The 20,997-nt window shown below is 40.1% G+C and overlaps 1 protein-coding gene across 4 annotated transcripts in view; it reads right to left on the bottom strand.

Annotated features, from left to right (window-relative positions):
* Positions 1–20,997, bottom strand: part of sipa1l1 (signal-induced proliferation-associated 1 like 1) — a 78,405-nt gene that overhangs the window by 16,333 nt on the left and 41,075 nt on the right. For 3 of the 4 annotated variants that reach the window (XM_034900086.1, XM_034900087.1, XM_034900088.1), the window contains 9 exons: positions 17,106–17,235; positions 15,169–16,760; positions 14,675–14,897; positions 13,257–13,387; positions 9,663–9,851; positions 8,962–9,136; positions 7,680–7,783; positions 7,373–7,530; positions 301–880 (listed from right to left, as the gene is read on the bottom strand). In XM_034900086.1, the coding sequence (XP_034755977.1) occupies positions 301–880; positions 7,373–7,530; positions 7,680–7,783; positions 8,962–9,136; positions 9,663–9,851; positions 13,257–13,387; positions 14,675–14,897; positions 15,169–16,626 (3,018 nt within the window). In that variant the 5' untranslated portion in view covers positions 16,627–16,760; positions 17,106–17,235. The remainder of the gene's footprint in view (positions 1–300; positions 881–7,372; positions 7,531–7,679; positions 7,784–8,961; positions 9,137–9,662; positions 9,852–13,256; positions 13,388–14,674; positions 14,898–15,168; positions 16,761–17,105; positions 17,236–20,997) is intronic. The other variant, XM_034900089.1, reaches the window with a different exon arrangement.

The following is a 20,997-nucleotide window of genomic DNA, read 5'->3' as shown; positions in this document are numbered from 1 at the left end:
GAAGACCGTGAGTGGGCTAGGTAAATCCTCAATGGCAGTCAATAGCATTTTAGTTTGGTTTGTGAGCACGTGTCTGTTCACAAGAATAAATGCTTGTGACCTCAGCCATTCCTTTGTCTTACTCAGTTTACCAACATTGAGTCTGGTTTCATTTTGCAGTGCAAGTAGTGCCAACCACTTGGTTAACGGGACCAAAAACGTATATTGTTGAAACTTACAAAATACATTATGCATGCATTAATAATAAATACTAATTAGTTCTATCACATATGTCATGTAACGGTGCGTGTGTCTTCTAACCTCTAGACGTTTGACCACCTCTTTAAAATCCTCAGTATTATTACTGATACTCCTCAGCGACACACTTTCTCCTCGCTCGTAGAAAATCCGCAAAGATGCAGGGCTGCCCAGCGTCCAGCCAATCACGTCTTTAGTAGCACAGTTAAACACCACGGCTTTGGCTTCCTGGTCCAACAGGATGAGAAAGTCATTGGAGATAGAAAGGAGGGCCTCCAGTTCCCCTCCGGTCCCGTGATCCTCAACGTGGACCAGCCAGGTCACGGCCCCCAGGCTGCGCAGCTCTGCCCCTTCATATGGTTTGCTCTTCTCTTTTTTCTTGTGGGCCAGTGAGATGAAAGGAAACTTCCCAGAGGGGTCGATGGGTGTGCTGGTGGTGTGGCGTTCAGCCAGGTCGCGCAGGTACTCCTGGCGTGTTCGGGTGGCCATGGCACGGAACTTGTTTGACTTGTGGGCAGCATTTTCTGCATTGATAACCTTGGCCAGCAGGAAGTCCCGGAACACAGAGGACTTGGGAAAAGCCACACCTTCTGGAATAGGAGGGCCAAAAGAGGGCACGTCTTTGGAACGGGTGACAGCAACACTGCAGGAAAGAAGCAGACCAGGAAGAATAGAGTAGGCAAGAGGAGAAAGTTGTGAAATGGGAGATGAGAAAAAAGTGATGGTTAACAAATCAGTTGTTGTAGTAGTGACCAACAATTTGGCCAAATTAGGGTTGGTATTTTGTTTCAACATCATAGATCTGCAGCTTACTAGTAGTATTTTAGCAAACTGTAAGAATGTCAAATATCATCCAAGCAAGTAATTATGTCTTTAAGATTTATAGCAAAACATAAATGAATGCTGGTAGATTCTGCAACAAAATTTGCTTGATCTAAAGCAATTAAAGCCTCGTGTTGCCTGTTTTATCACTCAAGTATGGGAACATAAAGGACCAACTCTTAACTGGTATACTGTATCTGCCAAGACAAATACAAAAACATAATGTGAAAGTGGAAAGGGCAACAGATCTAGTTCCAGTCCCCATCTTTCTTCTCTTGCAAATATGATAATTTTTGGTTTCCGTATTATCTGCTGTCTACCTCAATCTTAGTCTAAATGCTGTCCATAATAAGTATTTACAGATTTTCTATTGTGTTGAGGCTATGTACATTTGCCGTGTCCTTTACTGCATTATGCACTTCTTGTCTAGGTCCTATACCTCCCGGTTTTCCCTGCTTTCCACCTCTCTTATCCAAATCTCTTTTTCCTTTAATTAAGTCCTGGAATGGCCATCTGAGGCCGTTTGCCACATCTGGTATGTCAGGAACTCAGCTGCGCAGCCTTTGAGAGGAAGGCGAGTTGAGGGGAGTGTACTGTTCCAAATCTCCAACCCAAAGCTCCAGAAAACCCAGAATGAGGGAAAAGGAAAATGTGGTTGAGACAGGAGGACTGTGTGGGAGTCTGTGAAAGCATATGGGAATTATTGCTTGCTGGAAAAATGGTTCTTTCGGTTATGTGAGACAAACTGATTTACAACTTGATCTGTTGAATGTCTCAGTCTAAAGTAGCTGACAAAAAATAGGTTAGCAGTGCCCTGAAATGGCTTTTTATGACCCACAAAAAGTCCAAGTTTAATATAGGACACCTGTCCTGGTCTCAACCTCTCCATGACCAAATGAGCTCAATCCCAGATCCTCTCTCAGGTGATAATTACCAGCTGACTAGAGCAGCTTCGGCAGTCGGGGACTTCATCTCACACGCCTCCCTGCTGACTTGCATTAGCACAAATGTTGCCACCAGGATTAATCGCTTTGTCTAATAAGCAACTAAAATCTAAATGTCACCCACATATTTCTAAGCATACCTCAGAGACACCCTGTCCTGGAGACGTGTCGTGTTCAATTAAACTAAACGTCAAATTGTCGACCTCATTTTTCACCTTTCCTTGTTTGTGACAGACAGAAGATAGAGAGGAAACTATTTTATTCTGGTTGAAATTGCCTCAGAGAGTGAATGCACAGACTTTCATGGTAAAGTGTTGCTGGGAATTACCTTAGTAGGTGCTACAGTAGTATGTCAAAATGTTACATGGCATATGTACTGAAATCATTGAAATAAACAAGATTAAGGGAAGAAAGCGATGTGTATATACACGTGTGTAAGTGGAGGGTCATACAAACACACTGACAAACCTCCCTGCAGCTATTATAGGCATTTGTGTTGGTTTTAACAGAACTACTAGTGCATTATTATTATAAACCTTCTTACCCTTATTTCTACCTTCATAAAATATTTAAAGAGCCCTTATTATTCTTTTTGAATTTTCCCATATTTAAGTGTGTTGTGTAGTTTTTTTTATATATGTAATAAATGTATAAAGTACAACATTTTTTTATTCCAAATGGAGCTCTCGCTCCCACAGACAGCAAAACCCGGTTTGAAATTCCTCAATAATTGATTTCATTGATTGAGTAAGCCAGCCCAGTTTTTCAAATGTACTTGAATGTTCTACTTTCTAGTTAAAGCGGTCTATGTTATAGTTGAAGTGGCTGTGATCAACATTTTATATTAACAATGGATCACAAGGTGTGTGTGAAAGAAGTAGCTTTTAGTTATGAGCCCCCTAGATTTTGCAGTTATCCTCAGCCCTAAGGAGCTTAAGTTAGTATTCACATAGCCTGCGTCGGGCGTCAGAGGGATGCGGCGAAAATGTAGGTCTTTCCATTCATTTTGATTGAGGGCCTTTAGGCTATGGTGGGGGTTGCCGCAGGGGGGAGACAAAGAAAATGCAGCGGCATGTGGCAAAAAGTGGAGACAGGCTCCACTTTTGGAGAAACAACCCCACGTCACGCTGGCCAATCATTTAACCTGCGATCACACTTGTCAAACCGTCAGTCGGTTTTGAGGCGGTGTGAGAATCCTGCACCAACTACCCAGAGTTCTCGTGAGAGCACAATTCGAATTTGCTCAGCGAGTTACTCTGGCATTGAGTAATGCTTCTCATTATATATACGCTTGTAGCCAAGGTGCACCAATCACATTGATTTAGCTGATATAGGTGGGCCAGAGGCGAGCTGAACAGATGACGACAGTTTAATTTACCAGTTAGCTCTGCTGGTAGCTAAGCGTATGGGGTCCTGGATAGGTCACCCCCTGTGTTGTTATGATTGGTTGTAGTGGTATCCAATTGCGTGCAATGAGATTGTCAACTGCATGCTTGGTACCGCCCCTCGAGATGGGCAACTTTCATTACTGAATGCCAGACCCTTAATCTTTTAGATTTCAGTCTGGATTTACAGGCTAAGAATCCTGTACAGGAAACATCACTGCCTCTAACGTACAAGAAAGTTTTAAAACACCAAACTCAAGCTGAATGCTGGCCAAATAACAAATCTGTCTCCCTCGTTTCTTTCCATTCTCTATTTCGGTCGGACACATCAGTGTAAACAATATGACGGAAAACAGTAACTACTGGTGCTATATGGGGGTTAAAGAACACAACAGGACATCACTCAAATGGGCCATTTGAGTAGCACTCCCAACACTGCAGAAAACCGCTGGATTGCTTTTTTTGGTCTGAAACCAAGTTAATGTGTGCATTCATCTCTTTGTTTTGGTTTGTTGTCTCACAACTTTACTGTTTGGGTTCACTCTTGCCGCTCTCATTCCATTCATTCTCATTCCTCATTTCCAGCTGCAAAAGCTCCAAAAACACACTGCATCCTACCTATGTACTGCAGGAATCATATCATCATACTACTGACAACCTGAATTTCTGTATTGACATTGTAGTTCCCACAAGAACTGTACGTTGCTTTCCAAATAAACTGTGGATCGCCAGTGATATCAAGGACCTCCTCAATAAAAAGAAGGTGGCGTTTAAAGATGGGGGGCCAGGCAAAGCTGAAGCACATACAGGGGGAACTTAAGGTCAAGATGAAAGAGGCAAAAGAGGAATACAGAAATATGGTAGAGCAGAAGCTGCAGGAGAACAGCCTGAAGGAGGTCTGGGAGGGCATGAAAACCATCCCTGGCTGCAAGACTGTTAAATTGGTTATAATACTAAATCAAGGTATAGAATATGTAAAATTAACCCAGAATTGTCCTCTTAACTAGCTTTCACCTTGCATGGTATTAGCACATCAAATCTTAAATTTTTAAACTGACAGATTACACAAAGCACAAATTAAGCCACATAGTCCCAAGGCAATATCAGCCTGCTTTTCAGTAGATGACAAATGAATCACACAGAGTATTTCATAGAAGAGCAGCTGAAGTGGTTATAAGCAGGCTGAACAAATTGTTAAAATAAAATGTGACCTTTTATTCTTATTCTTCTCCATCACCACAACATCACTCAATACATTACTCTGGAGCTCTAAAAGCACTTGCTGATCTCAAACACCTGTGAGTCAGTCAATCATAGACCTGTGACTCATGCAGGACAGAGAGAAGTGATAGAGAGACACAGAGAGAAAGAGAGGTTTAAAAGCCAGAGAACAAGACAAAGAGAGGTAAAAAAAAATGGAATGACAAAAAAATAAACACAAAAAAAGAGATTGAATGAGAAACGAGGGTGAGGAGGAAGCCAAAGAGGTAGTGAAAATGAGAATGTACAGTAATGGGGATTGCTGGGCTGTGCTGCTGCTGTGTGATCCTCGTGACAGGAGGTTTGGTAGCAGAAATGAAAGATCACATTCCTGTGGTTTCAGTGATTTGTGGTCTTATAAATATCCAGTGTGTGGGCAGATCTGCTTTTCCAGTATCCACGACCAGTTGCCCACAGAGGCAAGACGAGAAGAAAAAAAAACATGTCAAAACCTATTGGAGTGAGTGGCTAAGAAGTATGTATGTGTGTGGATGGTAGGTACATATAACATGTTTTTGTCTACTATACCTTGTGTTATAGTTGTGACAACTAGTCCTCAAACCAGAAACAAGGTGTGTGTGGTGGCTTTTCAGGCTAGGGCACATGCAATGCTGTCTTCAGGAAAATATATAATGTATATTCTAACCACACAACCTGGTCATTTAGGATGCAAATGATTATTATTATTAGTGCTGTCAGTTAAACGCATTTTTAACGGCATTAACGCAAATCCATTTTTTTATTGCGAGATTAACATTCTTTTTGGCCTAGCAAACTTTGTAGTTTCTTTCACATGCTGTTGCAACAACTAGTAATGTTAGAAAAACTACAACACCACACCGGATCTAGCTAGACCAGAAACAAAACAACAGGCACGTTGCACACACTTGTTTGGGCTTGCGATCCGGCCAAAGAGTAGTAACCTTACGTTTTGAGTGGATGGTGAGCGAGAGACAATGAAATAGATGCCAATAAGATTCTGGATGGAAAGTTTACTTTTTAAAAGTTGCCAAATGTTCCATTGACAAGACCAAAGTGATCTGTGTGTTTTTGTTGTGAACTGAGCGATCATCGCAGCACGTCCAGTCTGAAATACCACTTTTCCATGTGTATAAGAGCCTTAAATGAGAAAAACAAAATATTGGTACAAAATGAAATTAAGGGACATTTAGAATAGATAAAAATGTGTGATTAATTGCGAGTTAACTATGAAAATAATGCAATTAATTGGGATTAAATATTTTAATTGACAGCACTAGTTTATTTTTGGTCAATGTCACAACACTGCACGGAGATGAGTAATGTGTACCTCAAAGACGTCACATGAAATTATCATTAAAAATGAATCCCGGTAATCAGACTTAAATCCACCTGTGTAAGGAAATGAGTCATTTTTTACAACATATAACACATGTTCACTGGGAGTCACGTTCAAGGTCACCATTGTCTTATAGTATGTGATGGCCGTTTGTCTGGACTAGTAAAAGTTTCATAACTTTGATGATACATCTATGTGAAAAAAAGAACCATGATGGCATCTACTTTACTAAGCATATGCAATATGTGTTTAGTGTTTATTTACAATGACAATTTATTTCTTTAAGGGAAAAAAACAATTCTTGGTAAACATACAGTAGCAGTGGGGCTGTGATATTTTTGGATACATTTGCAAGACCTCATATAAAAACACATTTGGACTGCAGCAATTTGTATTTCATTATTTAAGAGGTGCATTATATAATAAGAATGTAACAAATATAAATGTTAAATCTGAAATTGTTGAAACTGATAAGCATCAGTGTGTATATATGCATGTTATATTGGGGGTTGGGTGGCTTGGGGTGCCATGACAAAAAGAATTCTTTGAAGAGAGGCCGGGGTTTAAAAAAATTTGTCAACCATGGCTCCAGAAGGCAGAGCCATACTAAATACAAGATGTTTGCACGTTTCCCTGCCCTGTGTGTATGTGAATGTCCACTAAAATACATATAAAAACTTCAAAGCATTTAGGTCATCGTTCCTTAACACGTCATGACTCATAGTTAAATTCCCTGTGGTGAGTATGAATCAGAAATTTACTTCTGAACCCTGATGTTTTACCTCTATGGAGTGTGTGTGAAATTAGTTTTCACTTAAAAAAACTCCATTCACATTTGTGGTCACAGAAGGCATGTGTAAACAGTATTTTCTCAAACTTCACTCTATTGCTCAGCACTTTGCTTGTGTGTGTGTGTGGGTATGTGTGTGTGCATCTCAGTCACAAAGTAGCCTAACAGGAGACAATTAAGACCTCACACAATGTGCTCAGATAGCAATTAAAACAGCCATTAGTGGGAGAGAGAGGAGTCATAGAGAGCAAGTTAAGAGAGATTGACAGGAAACTAGATAAGACAGAAACAGGAATAAACAATGAGAATGAAATGTCCTTCACAGCTGAACAGGCGGAAAGTTCATTATTTCTTTAAAAAAATTGAGTTGGGGCTGGCACACTATATTTCCTAATATACCTCTCTGACAATGTGGTAATAAATTGTGAGTGGTAGAGAGCGCTCTCAACACCCACAGCCTACTCTATGATGTAGTGGTGGAACTGAAAAGGAAAAAACAAAAGTACAACCATTTGAAGCAACAAGTAAGAGCATTATGGTTTCAGCAGGGATAGGAAATGATTCATTAAGAAAAGTCACATTTACACTTTTGATGAAAGTGAAAAGTGAATCTCACCTGTAGGAGCTGTTGTCGGAACATGGGTTGTGAGCACGCACAACAACAAAGACGTGCTGGAAGTGTGAGCGAATATTTTTGGGGGTGAAGGGGAGCGCACCAGGTTCCTGGAACACGATTGTGACAATATCATTCCCAATGTGACGCTTCCGGAGTAACTGAAAAAACAAAGACAGCAGGAGCAACTTACGTTAAATTACTGATTTCTATTAAATTACAAAAACAAAAATACAGAAAAACAATGCAAAACATTTGAATAGACAAAGACTTCAGTGTGTTGGGTCAGTGAGAACTTTAAATAACCTACCTGTTGCTTATTGTTGGGTGTGTATGGCAGCATGGTAGACACATGAAACATGATCTCATAGTCTTTGTAAGTGGTGTACATGGAGTGGGTGCCCGTCGAGTCAGCTGAGGGGAATGCAAATACATGTGAATTTCTCATGCTTTGGAAAACAGTTAAAAACTACAATATTTTTCCAATCTTAGGCCCCTCTCTTCATGCAGGGTCGGTTTCTGGGTCCACACTTAGATATAGAAAAAGCATTTATATTTACCATGTAAGAATACTAAGTAAGAATATTCAAATATTGCCAGTTTACAATAATTTTAAGACAGTGGCATCACATGGGCAAAACTTCAATATTAAATCTTCACTTTGTAAAATTGTATTTTGAAACTATAAGACCATGTAGTCATTCATGGAGAAGTGTTTATAACATGTCCAGGAACAAGGATATACTGAAAAACTCTTTAAAATATATCTATCTGAATCTCTCTGAAACATTCCAATTATAAACTCCCATATAATGAATTGTATAACCAAATGAATGAACAAGTATAACCAAACATTATCAGTATGTTCCCCATCACCTTCTGCTGCAAACGCGGATAAGATGGCCCTGTGTTCCCTGAGCTCTTAACAGGTTCTGGCCCTAAAGAGAGCCACTGCATGTTAACAACCACCTCCACAGTCTATTGATGTGCTCTGTTCAGAGAACAAAACAGTCACAAGGTGTTTAAAGGGCCATACTTAACCTAGCTAGATTACCTCAATTCATTACACTCCTTCTATTGGGAGTGCTTTGCATGGCTGTATTTAATTTACTAGAGGCTGCTGAAGGTTGTATTACATGTCGTGCAAAATGTGACTTGGTGTTTTTGTCTGACCGAGCATTACAAGGGAAGACACCACAAGTTTTCACATAAGAAAGGTATGGAGTTAAATATATAAACTTCAGCAAATGCAAAGGTGGTAGGGCAAAGGAGAGAAGAGGAGCACACACAGTGGATCAGTGTCACCAATATAATAATCTGACACCAGCGGCCATCTGTCTGAAATTAAAGGAACATTTGTTTTTAAGGCAGTGCATACAGAGGAAACTGAATAATCAGTGAAAATATGTGAAAGGGATTAAAGAAGACTGAGACTTAAGGCCAGAATGGAGGAGCAGAAGTCTCAAAAGCGTTTCAAACATTTGAGGCTTTATTCATAAACACAAGACTCCTAGATAATCAATGAGGAGTTTGCTGCTGTAGATCAGGCATTACTAACATCATCAACTTGTAATTTCTATGCATGTACATACTCTTGGTGTCCAGCTGGGCCCGGTACTTGGTGAAGCCTTTGAGTCTAACCCTCTCCCCCAGTAGATGAAGGAACTCCTCCAGCGCAGGACCAGCCGATTCATTGTTGTACATCTCCTCCTCGCTGCTCTGGCCTGCCATGCAGTACATCACCCCCACCTTCCGCTGGAAACTTAACTATGGTGAGAAAACCAAGGTTGTTGCAGTGAAAAGGGGAGATACACGTATATATTGCTGTTTAGAAATCATGTCAGAGTAACCATGTTGACATTTTAGGGGGAACTCATGTTGGCATTTCAAGAATAACCACCTTGAGTTGTACTGCAGTGATCGCAGTGCCATTTTCCCAGAGAAATCATGTTGACATTTTCAGAGGTTCAGCTTTTGATGATTGCATTAGGGAGCATGAGAATCAAAAGGGCTTGTTATGTGTTTTTCTCCCTTTTTTAGGTTGAGGTGTGTGTTTGTGCATGTGGGCTGATATGTGAGGGAGTTTCTCTACTTAAATTACACATAATAGCCTGTGGTAGTGAACAGATAAATTAAGCGTAAATACAAAATAAAACTAATAATAAATTATACTGTTCCACAATGAGAACTCCCTCTTGGAAAAATGTAACACCCACACATAAAAGGATTCCTAAAACACAAAAGGATAATGTCTCGGAAACATGTGTCTTTATTCTTTAGTCTGTATTCTTACCCCCTGCTCATCCAGCTTCATTAGCTGCTCAGTGACCTTAGGTGTGTTGAGTGCCAGGCGTAGGCAGTGTGCGTTGAGCTCAGGCACCAGGTACTCCAGCACCTCTTTGAGGGGCAAGCCTCGAGCTAGACCATGCTTAGATGTGGAAGGTACTGCATCTTCCAGGATGGAGCCCCTCAGGGTATTCAGCTGGAGACAGGACAACCAGAGGAAGAAAGAAAGAAAATAGGACATGCAAGAGTCAGGACAACCGCTGATTGCTTGAGTTTGTTTCATTGGCATTGAAACTGTGGAAATTACTTCTAAGTGCAAATAATAATAATAATAATAATACATACTATACTGTAATTTGACATTTGTACCACTCTGTTGACTAAATCATACATTTGGTGACATGTCATGTCTTGGTCTACAGTTGTCTGGGGTTGTCTGTCTGTTTGTGGGGCGGCTGTGGCTCAGTGGTAGAGCGGTTTCCTTCCAATCGGAAGGTTGGTGGTTCGATCCCCGCCCCTGCAGTCATTGTCGAAGTGTCCTTGGGCAAGACACTGAACCCCGAGTTGCCCCCGGTGCTGCGCATCGGAGTGTGAGTGTTTATCTGATGAGCAGGTGGCACCTTGTACGGCAGCCCTGGCCACAGTGTATGAATGTGTGTGAATGGTGAATGTTTCCTGTAGATGTAAAAGCGCTTTGAGCAGTTGTTAAGACTGGAAAAGCGCTATATAAATACAGCACATTTACATTTACATTGTCTCTTTGGGTGAAAACATTGTGACATACTGCTAAAAACTTGTGCTGTTGGAGATAAGATTACAGGAGTGGTCCAAATCACAACAATGCCACAGTCATTTCTTATTTTTTTCTTCTTCAATGATCAGTGTAAAACACTTTCTCTTATCACCAATAGTGATACAATGCGTTGAACATTTTGAAACACTTCCCAGGGGGATTTTATCTTCAGTGCATATTACTCTGGAGCATTGCAAATGCTTGGTCACAATAACAGAATTAGTTGATTTGCTGCTTAGATAATTGTTCTAGCGGTTGTGAACCTTTTAGCTTGGCCCTTCCCTTTCTGCTCTGCACAATGTGCTGGTGTCAAAATCCCCCTACAGTTGTCAACAAAATCAAAACTAGCTGTCCAGCCATCAGTAGAACTAGGGAAGTCACAAGAACCGATACTTCTGTACCAATGGTACTTGTCTTTCTGCAGCAGCATAGGTATGTACCAAGGTTGCAATTCTTCCGGATCTGATAGAGGCAGTAAATATGCATAAGTGTTTAAGTTGGTCCACAAATGGTAAAGAAAAAGAACGCCTACAAGCACACAGGAAAAACTACAGAAGATAACGACAAGTTTAGTCAAATATGGAAATACTTCACACTGGAGGCAGATGATGATGGACAAGTAATTGATACTCTGAAGCCGGTGTGCAAACGATGCCATTGTTCATTTCATACAAAAAGAGGGAAAACCTTAATTTTTGACCTTTAATGCAACTATTTGTATATAATATTTGTATCTATATCATATTAACATCATATACAAACTGTAAAACTTCTAATCCTTATCCTGAAACACAGTCTCTAAATGTTTGTTTGAGGCAGCTGGCATCGTTTCCGTGAAACCAGCTAACATTACACTCCATGTAATGTTTGCAACAGCCAATTATTTGTTAAAGATTTGTGCGCGTGTGTGTGTGTGTTTATGAATGCACCTTAGCATCTGTAGCCTCCACTTGTTTAGTAATTGTCAGCCTTTTAAATAACTAAAATATCTCTCTCTGCCTTTATTTTCCAGTATCAGGCAGAGAAGGAGGTCTAACAGGAGAGTACAGTGGTAAAAGTTGATATTTTTGTTAAATTATGTGTGATTTTGTAATTAGTGTATTTTGCAATAGTTTTTTTCCATTCATATTTTGAAGGCTATGTGCCACTATTGTTGTGTTTTTTAAATGTTCAACGGTTATTTCAATATTTATTATATCTATTTGGTGAAACTATATTGTATTCACTTTTGTATGTTACTGTTATCACTATTGCTGTTTTTTATGATGTTCAAATGTTTAAACAACGAAAGTAAGTGTAAAGTATTATTGTTCTTTTGTAGTGGTATCGACTTTGACATCGAGTAGCGTGTACTTTTGGTTGTATTGGTAACAACTAGTAGATTTTTAATATTATGTTTGGAAAACTGCAAGGAGGCCTGTGTAATTAAATTAATTTATAGCATAAGAGGGCTTCGTTTTAAAGATAATCATGGCCATCAATGTATCATGGGCTCAAAATCGTTTAAAATAAATCAGTCTTTTTTCTACAAACTCCAGGCTAGAAATTGATTCTGCCAAACCATGTTCTCTGCTAGTGCAGGGATAACAAAGTATGGAGAACTGTGTGGTTCAGGAAGCTATGAAGACTCTTAGGATCAAGGCTAAAACAAACTTGAGGAAGACCTCCATGAATAAATCATGAGGACTGTAGAAGGACCAGGACCTGAATATCCATTATGAACAAATAAACACAGCTGGGTATCCGTAGTGGTCCCATGGCTCTTAAGAATCACTTTTATGTTATGTGTCTTCAGTGTTCGGTAGGCTCAAGGTTAGTGCCAACACCCTTGGGTTTAAACAAGCTAAAGAGAAGTACTCTAACTGAAAAGAGGACCAAAGCTGTCATCAGTGGTCACTGGTCCCATCTCTTCAACATCAGGGCAACCCACTACATCCCACACAGACACACACACATATATATATCTATACCTGCCCAGTTCCCTGTTCTGAAAATAGCAATTAGAGAGGGAGTCGAGAGAAGGGAAGAAAATAAGAGGAAAACACAGCACGGTAGGTTGTGCGTCATCCCAAGAGATTGGAAGGGCTATTACTCACGGTGCTCTTCAATACGAGAGCAATGCTTTCACTTCTCTACGCAAATACCGTTGGAGCTATTTTAGTCTCGTTTAGCTGTGAGATGGCACAGCTCAGTCCTTCACAGATAAAGGCTGACAAAGATGGTAGGTGGGCGTTCAGCACAGAGAATGGGACATGGATCTCTGGCTCTACTGTGTCTATAGGAGGGGCTGGTAGCAAAGCCTGGAGGGAATTCACACAAAATCTCCACTCACTGTAAAATACAGATTGAGCATTTTGAATAAACAATTGGGAAAATGCATTTCAAATTACATCAAACATGCAATAATTTGAGGTGGAGTTAAGGAATGGAGGCGGTGGCATCTAAGGTCTTAAGCCATATCTGACAATCTTGAAATAAAGCTTTTTTAATGTCTTCCTCGAACCGTGTTTTTCAGTAAGAAAGGCTGTGCGCTGATACTATATTACTCCTACACAACTCATAAGAGCTTCTCAGTAACATCACTCAGTAAAGAGTGTACTAAATATTGACACATCTGTGAACATTAACATTCATGGCTCCAGAGGGAACAGCTACAAATACAGTATATCCTGAATGGACAGATCAATCAAAGACAATAGTATAATAAGAACAATAACAAAATAACCAAGCTAATAAAAAACACAATATATATTTACTGTTTATCAGTATACAAAGTTTAACAGATCCAGGTGGCCCTTTTTAATGTACCTCACTCGTTCTGAAGATGACCCTGAAGTTGTATTGCTGGCCATGCTCCTTGTGTTCATCCAACTTCTCTCTCCTCAAACTCACTGCCACTGGGCCCAGGTTCTCATCTACCCCCAGGTAGTTCCAGTGTTCTAGGAGTGAGTATGAAAGGGATTTTAGGCAGGGATGTATAGAAAAGGATGATGTGAAGAAAAAAAAAAAAAAAAAAAAAAAACAGAAAGGAAGAGAACTTGGAAAGTTAAAGGAAGACTTTACCATTTCGCCCATTTTAAAGCTCAACTCTATTGTTCTAAAGTCTAAAAAAATATTCATATAAAAATGAATCAGTTAGTTAAATAGACATTTAAACAAAAGGTTTTACTTGTTTCATGGTACTTTTATTGCATGAGTCTACGTTGTTTTATTTCAAGCGACTTTCTTTCATAAATCCACATTTATTTTCATAAACTATTATTTATTAATGCCACATTTATTTATTTATTTCCCTCTCCATTTATTTTCTAGTTCTTATATGTAATCAGGGGGGCATGGCTATCTCTCACATTCAGAACAGAGCCGTGGACCGGCAGCTCGCGGGGCTCTTTACCCAGCACCCAGTCACATATTCCGGGGTAACTGAACCACCAACTAGCACTGACGTGACGGAGCAAAACGACCGGCAGCTTGCGGTGCTCTGTACCCAGCCCAAAGTCACCTATATTCTGGGGTATAACTGGGGTAAATCCTGGGGTTCAGTTTAATGTGAATTAGAGCGTCTGTTTGCCTGCTAGCTCTCTTAACAATGCCTCAGCTAATGTTGTGTCAACCCGCAGTGGGCCCAGGTCTGTAGTAGTTGGTGGTCTAGTTGTCCCAGAATAAGTGACTGGGTGCACTGGGTACAGAACGCCGCATTCTGTTCTGAATGGTAGAGATAGCCATGCCCCCTGATTTGCATATAATAGGTCAATAAATAAATGTGGCATTAGGAAATAAAAGTCCACGGAAATAAATAAATGTGGATTTAAGAAATAAAAGTCTCTTGATATAAATAAAGTGGATTTATGAAATAAAACTGCGTTGAAATAATTAAAAGTAAAATATTTTAATAAATGTATTTATTTTTAATGTGAATATTTACAATTTTTTTTTTTTTATTTCCTCATTAATTTATTTCATGATGTGAAAACGGCATCCCATAAAATGCAGTACACATTTGCATTTGTATGAAATATTGTGTCAATTATCAAAACAGATTAATGCTTGGCTGTTAGCAGAAAATGCCATTTTCTTTGCCAATTCTGGGTATATTTTTTTAAGATCATCAATAATATACAGTATACAGTCAATAGCATTGGGACAATTAACAATCCAGACAAGTAGAAACCGCTATCCATAACCAAGAACTATTAATCTAGCCCAGACCATCCTAGTTTGCTCACCTCTGAGGTAGAAGTACTTTCGGTAGTAATAGGTGCCGAGGTCAACATGTTCCATAATGTAACGTTTGGACCTGTCAGCATGTTGGCTTGGCCCATCCTTGGCAGCCTCCAACACAGCCACACCAGCGTTAGTAAAATGAGTAGTGAGGATGGCATCCAAAGGTCCTTCCTCTGTACTTCCAGAAGAATTGCTTGAGTTACCACCACTACCTATGCTGCCCTGCTGAGGGATGGAAGACAAGGGCAAGTAAGCTGACAACTATATTATTAATGTACATTTAATCTTTAGTGCATTTTTAACATTCAGTAATGATTTTCTAGGTTGTCTTCAATTTTGGTGGTCTCATAATGGCCAGAAAGACTTGTATTGAAGTTTTAGACTTAAAATGGAAGAGCCTAGATAGTCATCTCTTTAAAAATGAGTGCATATGTTCATATTTAGATACATGTTTTATAAAAATGTTATCATCATATATTCTTGCACAAAAACTTACCTGTTTAGGTGGAGAGATGTTCCTCTCTCTCTCTCCACCAATCTCATTCCTGAAACAAGGGCAGCTGAGCACCAGGTCATTACTCTTGTCATCACCAGGGTCCAAGACAGGGCTGGTCCCTCCCTCCTTGCTCAGCTCCTCTTGTGAACCACAGGGTGACCCGTAAACTCCACTCTGATTGGAGGAGAGGGAGGATGTGGCCGAAGCAGAGGCCGCAGCAGCAGCCGAGGCACCGGTAGTGGTGTTCTTGCGTTTGGACCCAGACTGCCGACTATGGATTACCTCATTGAGGTCAAAGAGTAGAGACTGGACATCAAAATGAGCAAAGCCTTTTTGACATGCCCAGGGTTTGGGAGGTGGGCCACTCTCATCCCCTTTCCCTCCGTCTTCAGCATCTGAGCCAGCCCTCGATGAGTCACCCTCCACCTTCACACTGCGCAGTTTACGGAATATTGACTCTCCCCCTGTCTCTGACTTTGACCTCCTCTTCAAGTGCTTCTCTCTTTCCTTCAGTCGGCTGGCAGGACTACCTCTGGCTGGACCTAATGGTCCATCTGGCAAGTCAAGGGCAGTCTGTTTTGTTGGGGCCACGGTAAGTAGCTCTGTGAGCTTCTCTGGCGCTGGGCTTCGCTGATCAGGGGCCTCAGAGGACTGGTACCCCTTGAGCATATCAAAGAAGCTCTCTCCTGACACACCATGTTTATCTATGGATGAGGTGCTGCCATACTCCCGGTGCATGGGTGTCCACCCAGAGAATGACCAGCCCTCATTACCATCCACGTCCAGCTCACTGATAGTTATATCACTGTTACTGCGTTGACGGATGCGCCTCATGCCTTTGCGAGGTGAGCCCAGATAGCCATCCGGTGACAGGAAGCGATTGTCCTTTCCCTTGCCATGCATCTTGCTCTTTAGTGTGTTGTGGATGTTGCGCAGCATGGATGAGTCCTGTGGGCTTATCAAGTGGCCCAGCTTGGCTGACAGATTGCTGTGGGCTGTGACGGCTGACACCCCTCCTCCTCCACTGCCACCACCAACTCCTCCTCCTCCACCACCACCACCTACAACTCCTCCTCCTCCTCCTCCTCCTCCTCCTCCTCCTCCTCCACCACCTCCCCCTCCTCCTCCTCCAAGCCTTTCTCTATCTCCACTTCCTGATCCTGAAGAGCTAGTGGTGTTTGTAGAGCTAGGGGAGTCCGTTTCCACAGTGATATGCCAAACCCCCCCTCCTCCCCCATCTTTCCTTGGGGGCCAATCCGCCACACGGGCACGAACCCCCATCTTGGGAACGCCGGGGTTGGTGCCAGTGGTCGAGGAAGAGGAGATATGGGCGCTCTCACTGCGGGGTGGTGGTGCCCCTCCATTGGGCAATCGCAGGCGGCGGGTATAAAACTCATCAGAAGCCGGAACTGAGCCCCCAACCGAGCGCTCTGTCTGAGAACGCTTCAGACTGGTCATGATGGAGATGGGAAAGGGTGTGGGGAGGGAAGATGGATGGAAAAAGGTAGGGGTGGGTTGCTGATGGGTTTAGATTATGGTCAGCATAATGCCCACTGACTGAAGTGATGAGAGTTTCACAAATACATTTGATGCTGCAGAAAGAGCCAAAAAAAGAAAACATGAATAGGACTCAACGTTAATAATCAATGATAAAAAAAACAACATTAAAACATTGTCAATAACAGGAATGGGAGCATTCACAGTATGCGTGTAGAATTTCACCAATACCCTAAGGCTTTTAAAATGTGACAAAGATTACTAGCTTTAATCTTTTACGTATCAAATACTGGAATAATTTTTTTTTTTTTTTTTTTTTTTTAAAGGTACATAAATATTCCTTAAATAGAACAATCAACGCTGGCTTAAAAATTCTCATCACAATACAGTTCAAGACCTTTGTATTATTTTAAATAAAAATAAAAAACAATGCTCTGTACCTTGAAGAAACTTGATGAACAGAAATGTGTTAATGGTGAACTTTCACAGCTGAAGTCTCTAAAAAGCAGTCTCCATTGCAACCATACTAGACGAGAACTCAGTTCAGTCTGGACACGACCAACTCAGGAACTGAGAAAATAGTACAGAGAGAGAAAGAGGATAGGCAGAAAGGAAATAACTAGTTAGAGAACATCTGTTCACATGATCCAAAGTATCAAATCGTACCTTTATTTCAGAAACTCAAAGAGCCTCCCTTTTTATTAAGAAAACAACGAGAAACCATGAAAGGTGTAGGTCACAGAGTAGGCCACTTACAGCCAATGATTTGACTCACAGCTAATTTTTTCTTCTTTCTTGGTGGGAAAGCTGACCAATTTTTTCCACTTCAATATTAGTTTATTAGTTAGAGTATTGCAGTCTATGAAAATTGACAGTGTTGTCTGGTCTGTAGAAAACTTTGCCCAAAACAACCCAGTTGTCATCAGGGCTTTTCATCTTTGGCTACAAATCCTTTGTTACAAACAGGGAGGCATTTGGTGTTCATAATACATAAGACATTCACCAGGCAGTGATGATCAGAGGAATGTCAAAGCCAGCATTTGCTCCATAACAGTGAATAAATGTTGATGTATAGTGAGCCTCTGCACAAGCCCACATTGCCAGGCATGCTCTGGCTGGATACGTCAAACGCTTTGGCTTCCTTTTTTAAAGGAGGGCTTCAACAATTTAGCATTTCCCTTTCCTGAATTTGAGGCAAGAAGAATTAAATACTGGAGCGTCCACAATTTTACAAGGTTTTCCGGAATGATGTACAAATACTCAAAACAAATACATGTCATGACTTTTTTGCATTTCTTTAAACCAATCACAATTGTCTTGGGTGCAGCTAAGACCTGGACGCAGTGACGGTGCGCATGCCAAATCAACACTGGAAGTAGAGAAGAATGGCTTCATCCCCACAGGTTCCATCCGTTAAGACAAACTACTGCAGCATTAGTTGTGACCTTTTTTCAAGAAGTCTATTACATGTCTCAAAATTCAGGAAAAGGCAATGCTAAATTGTTGAAGCCCTCTTTTAAAAAAGGAAGCCATGACATGTATTCCTTTTGAGTATTTGTGCATCATTCCGGAAAACCTTGAAAAATTACACACGCTTCAGGATGTAACTCTTGTTGCCTTCACCAAGGAAAACATGTCTTTCTTGTTTGGATATTTCTTCATAACATCAAAAGGAGCCATGACACAAGCTGTAAAAGACCTTGAACAGCCCACACAATGTGGAAATTCCCCTGAAGGGCCTAGGAGATTAAAGTAATAAAGAACCATATGTATAAAATAAAAATAAATAAATCTACATCTTAAACAATTGAACAGCTATTGCCTTCCACAGTTACTAAAAGAGCTGAGGAAAGACATCCATTGCATGCGTTTGTCTACTGGCTTGTCCATAATGGTGCATGACCTCGCTCTTCCACACTACTGTGTATCAACATGGATATAGGGAATAGTACAGTAAATGTTTCTGAGTGGGTGTGTTTCCTTCCTACAAACCTCACTGTGAAACACATTACTGTTGAGTTTTTCAAATGTAATTATAGAGTAATAATTAATAAAAGTAATAAAACTCTGGGGTTGTGTCAGAAATGTCACAGATATCTTATCATAAAAATATAAATCATAAAAACTATCTGCATGGATCAATGCCAAAAGTTGTTCAAGAAAATGTCTTTTGTGAAGTGGGGGACCTGGCCCATTAATAAAGATCTGCTTTGAGGGCAGTACTTCTGACACCACTACTACTACTACAGTATCTCCCCTACTTTAATAATGTTTGTTTAGATGGGTATTCTTGAGTGGAACTTTGGTAGGCCAAAGAGGCCTTTAGGTTTCCTGATGGCGATCATAAGTACTGTAAAATGTATGTTAAGGCTCACGAGCAGCAATTTTAGTCTCAGACATACAACCATCTTGGTTTGATAAAAATGAAACACTTAATTCTCAAAAGAGATGAATTGTGCAACTGAAAGAGCATGAATATGGAGGAACCTCATCGGAGGGAGTTTTTACAACACATGCCCCCAACCCAATGTACCCCAGTGGTTCACCATTATTTTCAAAGCTCCTTTGATTAGACTGAAATCCCCTGAATACCAAATGAAAGATAAAGCATTGCACTAAAGCAGCTTGTATTCAAACACAGGTATGTGAAAATGTGTTAACTAAGACGCCATGTTTTGTCAAATACACTCCCACGTAGGACTGAGCAGTAAAAAGGTCAACAGGTATAGTGAGTTACAAGTAGCATAAAGACTGAGAAGAAAGTGGAATGTGGTGATGGTTTCTCTTCATCATATACTGGTGAAAGACAGTTTGTTCTCTGTGCAGCCACAACAGCCAATCAGAGGGCTCCCCACAATACAATGTGCGTTAGCCTACTTTACAGATGGATGACACTGAATTTGGAGCTGTTGATAAGTGGCTTCTTGAAAATGAAAAAAGAATATCTCAAATAACTACCTGCTGAGAGCATTTCTCTTCCACAGCTGAAGACTGGGTAGTACTCATTAATGATTTAGGTGACACCCACACGTGACACCCACACACCCACACCCACACCACAAACACACGGTAGGGAGACTGGTAAATTGATACGAATGAATGTGGCGTAGCGGGCCTCTCTGCAGTCGTAGAGGACCAATTACAATAACACATACTAAGTAACCTTTAGCGGTGTCTAAATGATGTTGATTCCTGAGGTAAATATGTAGCAACATTACCAAGGTTGTCTTCTGTCCCAGTCAACTGGAAACTGTTAACAGAGGGACTTACGTGCATCTTAGAGATAACTGTGAAAAGGACAATAAGCACAACATTACTAAAACATGAAAGCATTACTGTAATATGCAATCAACCATTGGATATTACAGAATTAAATCTGGTAATATGAAAGTCAGTTTAATTTAATTTTAATGGCAGATAAACAGTTTGTCTGTCTTTCTGTCAGTCTATCTTTCTAATCTTGTGTTGTTCATAGTATACAATGATGTGTTGCTTGTCTTTGTTGAATAATACAGAAGACAAACATCTTAAAAAATATTCGCATATTAAATCACAATTGCAATATTGGTGGGGAAAAAAAGAAAAAAATCGATTAAATTCTTTATAAAAAATCATTCAGCCCTACTTCCAATACATTCTCAAAGACGGACCTGAAAAGATGTAGATCTGAATTTTGTAGTAGTACTGGTGCTTTTCTATAAAGCACTGTACAAGCAGTTCTTGTAGATTTATGTTGTTGGTTGTTGTGTTGGAGTTATAAGTAGTTGTTTATTTTCAGGGGAATGTTGTTGAATGAACTGCTCCAATTATACTTAAGTTAATAGAATTTACTATTAATTTATTATTCATAGACACGTGCCTCTTTAACTGACCTGCTGTGCACTGGCTAAAAGCCTGCTGGCTTTACAACACTTTGGACTTAATAAATTCAAGTGTATCAACTCAACTTCTCAATATTCCTTACAATTAGATCCAAATTACAGTTTTTCCTTTCAATTAAATCATTTTGTTTTTTTGAAATTTAAATAACTATGCGACCAGTAAAATAAAGTATTACTTAGAACGTTGAGAAGGAATAAATGACAATATTTATGGATTAGTTCTCTAATGAGTACATTGGCATGAAGGTGTCATTACTGTTATTATGGTAATTTAAAAATATGCAAAAAATAGTACTGCCTGGTAGGCATGGGCTGGTGTAAGATTCTGATGGTACGAAAATATCACAGTTTCACGGTATAGCAATTACAGCTTTAAACTGTAATATTTTCAAATGTCTGGGTAAAAAATAGAACTTTTCTTTACATTGAACACAATATATATATATATATA

Source organism: Etheostoma cragini, chromosome 18 (genome assembly GCF_013103735.1).
Source record: "Etheostoma cragini isolate CJK2018 chromosome 18, CSU_Ecrag_1.0, whole genome shotgun sequence".
NCBI lineage: Eukaryota > Metazoa > Chordata > Actinopteri > Perciformes > Percidae > Etheostoma > Etheostoma cragini.
The sequence above is the reverse complement of the archived record's forward strand: the minus strand, read 5'-3'. Positions and strand labels throughout refer to the sequence as shown.